The sequence below is a fragment of the Epithele typhae genome (genome assembly GCF_022376455.1).
Source record: "Epithele typhae strain CBS 203.58 chromosome Unknown BXZ73scaffold_51, whole genome shotgun sequence".
NCBI lineage: Eukaryota > Fungi > Basidiomycota > Agaricomycetes > Polyporales > Epitheliaceae > Epithele > Epithele typhae.
The window spans coordinates 268,006-274,005 of record NW_025954242.1 but is presented as its reverse complement, the minus strand read 5'-3'; the positions used below and the strand labels follow the sequence as shown (position 1 = coordinate 274,005).

General features: G+C 54.1%; 2 protein-coding genes across 2 annotated transcripts; one reads left to right on the top strand and one right to left on the bottom strand.

Annotated features, from left to right (window-relative positions):
• Window positions 1–3,219: 3,219 nt before the first annotated feature.
• Window positions 3,220–3,923, bottom strand: BXZ73DRAFT_51782 (uncharacterized protein; the record flags this gene model as incomplete). Its single annotated transcript, XM_048020694.1, has 3 exons — window positions 3,220–3,612; window positions 3,664–3,747; window positions 3,795–3,923. Coding segments are annotated over 3 exons (606 nt in total), but the record flags the coding sequence as incomplete, so codon positions are not given.
• A 430-nt stretch (window positions 3,924–4,353) lies between these two features.
• BXZ73DRAFT_104457 (60S ribosomal protein L18) lies at window positions 4,354–5,229 on the top strand (the record flags this gene model as incomplete). The annotated part of the gene is made up of 6 exons (XM_048015887.1): window positions 4,354–4,383; window positions 4,437–4,445; window positions 4,507–4,593; window positions 4,647–4,691; window positions 4,751–5,128; window positions 5,182–5,229. The coding sequence occupies 6 exons, from the start codon at window positions 4,354–4,356 to the stop codon at window positions 5,227–5,229; spliced, it is 597 nt and encodes a 198-aa protein (XP_047874809.1).
• Window positions 5,230–6,000: the final 771 nt, after the last annotated feature.

The window sequence follows — 6,000 nt, the reverse complement described above, 5'->3', positions numbered from 1 at the left end:
GGCATGTCCGGTTTCAGCTGCTTTGCACCCTGAGGCAGCGGAATGCTGCGTCCGCCGACTTTAAAGCGGATGTTCTCCACAATTTGCCGCATCAGCACATCAAGGTGCTGCGTGCCAGGCAATTGTGAATTCGGTGTGGGTGCAGACGCATGTGCAGAGGGTACTACTTGCACAGGTTGTTCCTGATAGTAGTAACCACTCGGCGCATGGTTTCTTGTGATTGCGGGGTACGGTGCACGGCTTGCACTTAGGCCAGGAGCATACAATGTGCTCGATGCCTTTGCGAACCATGCATTGCTTGCCGCATTGTGGTCATACGTTGGACGTGATTGCTCAGCTTCGAATCGCAGCTGTTGCTTTGCGTCCTCGTGTTGCTGATCCAGAATTTGCGTATACGTGGACCGATAGTCACGGTAGTGACCCTCAGGTGAGGGAGCACGTACAGGAACTTCCGGTTGTGCATATCGTCGCGCATCCTGGCTAGCAAGAGCGAAATTTGGCGGCTGTTGTCTCCGAACTTCGCTATCACTGTCAGGCAGCAGTTCGGGAGCATTATGTGTGGGTGCAGCCGCACTTCGCCGACTTTTATGAGAGGCAGAGCCTTCTATCACAGAGCTATGCAAAGTTCGGCCACTCTCATACGTAGCATGGCTCCTTTCGTCAATCTGGGACGGCAGCTGCTCAGCGATTGGTTTTGCTGGCTGCAGTGGGTCCTATTCATGCATAGCGTGAAGCGTGAAGTGGAGCACACAATTCTCTTGCTCGTGTGCTACCTGCTCTCGCTCACATTCCAGTTCGTGCGCGATCATAGCTGGGCTTCGGTAGGGCAGTCATTCAATAAATTTATTTCTACTGATTACCCCGTCGACGTCCAGCAGCACGCTGGTTGCGTTTCCAAGAACACAGTTCGTACATGACATGGTGTCGTGAATTTCGGCGCCAAGATCACGGTGGAACGTGTCCAATCGCGCCAAAATTGACACCAGGCGGTTGCAGTGTTGCAGTAATTCCGCCTGGGTATTTTCAACGGCAGGGCGTGCAGCGTACGCACGCTCGGCAGGCGATCTTCAGCGAACCGTCGAGGGTCTGCTGATGGCCCAGCCTGCGCACTCAACATAATCGAGTTGTGGTACGTAGAGTAGGAGGCATCTTGCCATGGGGAAGGTGCGGCAATGGGATACTCACCGAATCCACGTACTCCTGTTGATGTTGAGGCCTGAGGGGTCGGCGTCGGAGGCGTTGTGATAGGCACTCTGGCATCGCACACTTGGGCAGAGGGGCGATATGTTGTGTCGTCGTCGCTGGGAGCATGCGAACGTGGCGAATGTGATGTTTCGCCGTGTGCAAGTGTTGAGCTCGAAGGGCGAGACGGAATTGGGGTGTAGGGACGGCTGCGTGTTGCGTCTGCAGTCATATCGAGGGCTGCAGACGACGACAACGCGCCGAAATGGTCTTGTTGGGGTGACCTGTGACTCATAGTATTCAGTAGACCTCGTGTAGAGGTAGGGGGGAGTCAAAAAAGATGTAAAATGACAATATCACGATTGCACTGGTGCCAGACTCGTCCAAACCTTTGATTGAGGTAACAAATACAGCGATAGTGCAGGTGGAGGTAAGCTGGCGTCCGTGGAACGCACGTAGAGTACATAAGAGTCCGTATGGTCTCAGATCACCCAATCTGATGGCCGAAGTTCGGTGAAATACTTCGCCGAAGTCAAGACGCCCGAGCCCTGCTCACAGCGTGGCCGAAATTCGGCTGGTACACCAAAATCTGGCACGTGCGCACTCTGCGCGCCCGTACCTTAACATGCCGCCACCATGACTCGTACTGACTCATATGGACTCACCGTTACCTCACTACTCATGCACCATGGCCTCGAGACTTATAAGAGGGACGACACAGCATAGTGCTTCCCATCTTTGTCTCCTTTACTCACATTACTTGCTCTTGTTGCTCTACACCTCCTCCCTCTTTACATTGTACACCCTCACCCATGTCACCCACCACCTGCTCCACCTCATCTGGGCCCTCCACATCCTCCCACAAGCCCTCCTCATTGCTCTCCTCTGCCTTCACATCCCTTACCTCCGTCTTGCTTGCCTTTGTGTTGCCTGCCTCTGTGTCTTCCACATTCACGTTGTCCACATCACCCTCCTCCACCTTATCCTGGCCCTCTGCCTCATCACTGCCTCTACCTCTGCCTCTGTGTTGTTGCAGGGTGTGGTATTACATACTAGTGCACCTATGCAGTAGCTTACTAATAAATATATTTTATCACTAATCATATACAAGATGTGGTGTGAAAAAAAGAGAGACATGAGCTCAGGTGGCAGCACCTGAGACACTGATGTCTGGACATCTCAGGACAGTATCGGTGCACAAGCATGCTTGGGGAAGGTGGTGTCGAGCGTGACTGAACCAGCTGGCACCAGATGTATCTGCACCTGCTGATAGGCTGTCACAACAGATGCACCTGGTGAATAACCACTGTAGTCTCATGAGGTGCAGGTGTTTGTAAGTCATGGTCCTTGTAGTTGGTGTCTAAACAGGTGGTGGTTGGGCTGGTAAGCAGTAGTTTACAGATTGTGAGTAGATATAGTCCAGTGGTGTATGGAGAAGAAACAATGTTCAAACATCTAAATGTCAATGGATGGGTGAGTACATGAGCTTAGTGACATATTTACAGTACCTCCTGTCTTGTGACTGGCCAGCAACCAGGCCTAGTCTTCCATTTATCTTGGCACCCTGGTAGGTGAGACAGGGTGTGGATAGCTTTTAGACAGAAGGTCTGCTCACCCTTGGTTGTGGAACTTAGATCTACACATGTAGATAACAGGCTCTGGTATGAATTTATCATCACCTATAAATGCTTAAACTGCAGTTAGTGGCTACCCCAGTAGTTAAAAGATTTAACACATTTGTCTTGCTTTATTCATCCATCTTGCATTTGCAAACACATCATGTAGTCATAGCAAGGTACAGAATATTGAAGGTGATATAGAAAGCAGACTTGACAGTTCAGTTTTGTGCTATTGAGGAGATAACGGAGTCCGAGACGGAGAAAGAACGACTTGAGGATACGTAAACTTGCAGAAGCAGACCGCTGCGCCCTTTCCACTTGCCACTGTCTGGGCCTTGCCATCCGAGCGACACAGTTCCGAGCCATCAAAGCAGAGCAGCAGTTATGAACACATGGAGACGATCAACGCACGGTTGCTTCACCAGCGAGAGTCGCTGTTCCCATTGGCAGCCATAGCGCTGGAGGGGGCATCATAGTCCCGACCCCGACCCGGGCTGCCACCGCGCGGTGGGCTCCTGGAATGGCTCCTGCGCCGTCTGTACTCGGGCGAGTACCGCGACCTCGGGGGAGGGCTGCGACGATCACGCCAGTCCCTGTTGTCCCTGCCGTAGTGGTCCCGATCGCGGTCGTAGCGGCCCCTGTAGGGTTCACGATCACGGCGGTCCCTGTCATCAAAACGGTCGTACCCGCGGCCGCTTGAGGGTGGCTCTCCACCGCGACGACGACGATGTCCCATATACTCTCCAGGAGTGGGAGCATGAGGACGGTCAGTAACCGAGTAGTCGACGCGAATGCGACGACCGTTCAACTCCTACGAAGATCGTTCAGACGCTGCGCAAAACATGAAATAAGCGGGGCTTACGACTCCGTTGAGCTCTTTGATGCATCGTGCTGCTTCGTCGACAGTTGACATGGTGATGAATCCGAATCCACGAGAGCGGTCAGACTGAGGCAAGGTTAGTCCAGACCACGAAAGAGATCATGACAACACACCCTCTGGTCGTACACGACGACAACCTTCTCGACACGACCAAAGCGACTAAACTCTTCATCCAAGTCCCTTTCAGTCGAACGAATGCTAAGTCCAAATATACCCAGTACATTGGAGGGGTTGGGCGCCTGCTTCGCCAAATTAGTCCATAGACGCCATAGACTATGAAGACGACGTACAGCCGGCGCTTGAGGGGGACGACGCGGAGGGGGCGACCTACGATAGCTTGACGACCTCACCGGACTACGCGAGCGCGAACGACCTCGGGGAGGAGGTTGATCGCGGTCCCGAGACTCTGAGGCGGGCGCCGCAGACGCTGGTGGCGGGTCGTCGAGGTCCTTGTAGGCCTCGTTGTAGGGGTCAGCGGCAGGGGCAGCGTCGGCGTACTACGACATGAAAGAGGCCAGCGGCCAAGAAGGTGAGCACGGAATGGGGACATTGGGTGGGCGGCGGGACCGTGCTCACCATGACGGTTGGCTTTGGGGGACGTTTGCGCATGTTTGGCGCGCTGGTCGCATGAGATTCGGAGTCCGAACGAGCGCCAAACCTTAGGGCGAGGTGATGTACAGTTCTCAGCCACCGCATGCCACCGTGAGCGCTCTAACTCTCCAGCCCAGACGACGCGAACCGCAATCTCCTGCAAGAGCAAGATGGTGAGCTTGGCCTGCTGCCCGTCCTCCTCATATACCCTCTCAATTCCCACCCGTTCCCCAGGGTATCGACATCAAGAAGCACCACGTAAAGAAGGGCAACCGTACCTCCCCCGGGAGCGAAGACCCATACCTGCTCTTGCTGGTAAAGGTACGTCGATCGGCATCGAAGCACTACGAAATGCCAACCTTGGTGCACCCCAGCTCTACCGTTTCCTCGCCAGGCGTACGGACTCTGCGTTTAACAAGGTGCGGGGTTGGAGCCATTGCACCTGCAGCGTTGTACTCAATTCGTTGTCTTCGGTCAGACGATCCTCCACCGTCTTTTCCTCTCCAAAACCAATCGCCCCCCCATTTCCCTCTCCCGTATCGTCAAGGAGACTGAGAGCGCGACCGATCGCGACTCGAAAGTGATCGTCATCGTCGGAACTATCACCGATGATGTTCGTCTGCTCGAGGTCCCCAAGCTCACGATCGCTGCTCTCCGGTTCACCACTTCGGCGAAGGAGCGCATCCTGAAGGCAGGTGGTGAGATCATCACCCTCGACCAGCTCGCGCTCCGTGCGCCCACCGGGTCGAACACCATCCTGCTCCGCGGCAAGAGGAACACTCGTGAAGCCGTCAAGCATTTCGGTATGGGTCCGCACAAGCACAAGAAGCCCTACACCGCCTCGAAGGGCCGCAAAGTATGTTTCGAGGCCCCATGTTTCCTATACGACGTCCTGACCTGTGGCCTCAGTTCGAGCGTGCCCGTGGTCGCCGAAAGTCTCGTGGCTTCAAGGTCTGAGGGGCCATCACCAAAATCGACTCGCGCAAGCTCGTGCTGCAGTGCGGCTTGGGTCGTTGATACATTCATGAGTGCGCGCATACCAGTACCTACAGGTGTGCTGTATTGTAGCTACTACTTTGCACGATATCATTGCACCGATTGCCAGCCTCGGAGCTGAGCTTCGGTCACCGACTATATCCATGCCGAGGGTCGGATTGCGCGCCGTCCAACTGGCGGAGTAGACGAGCGAGGACAGCGGCGGTGGGCTTGAGAATCTCCTGCAGCGCTCCTATGTAGTTGCGAGCGAAGCGAGCAATTAATGTGTAGGGTGGAAGCGGGGAGCAAAACAAGTACAAATTCAGCGATACAGCGTCTATCCTCGAAATCGTCTGTTTTGCATGTTTTGCCTTTATCTCAACACAAATCCCTTCCAGATGCTAGTAAAGTGATATTCGTACTACCGTACCATGTATCAAACACTTCTGAAAGTATAAAAACATTCGGTGCGGATGTGGTCAATGTACGAGTGAAATATCTCCAATGGTGGTTAAGTCACGTGCGTAGTTGAACTCTGCAGGCGCTCCAGCCAACGCAAGCGCTTGCCGTGCTACAGACAGCTTCTCATGCCTCAGTTTGCACCTGTATGGCCATTCAATTAAGCCATACAGAGTCTCTCGCACAGGTGTGCATGTGAGTACTTCAGGTATACCTGTTCACTACGCTGTCTCGGTGCACGGGTCGGCGGCCGCGCGGCTTGTGGTGGATGCGCCTTAATACATCCCATACCGC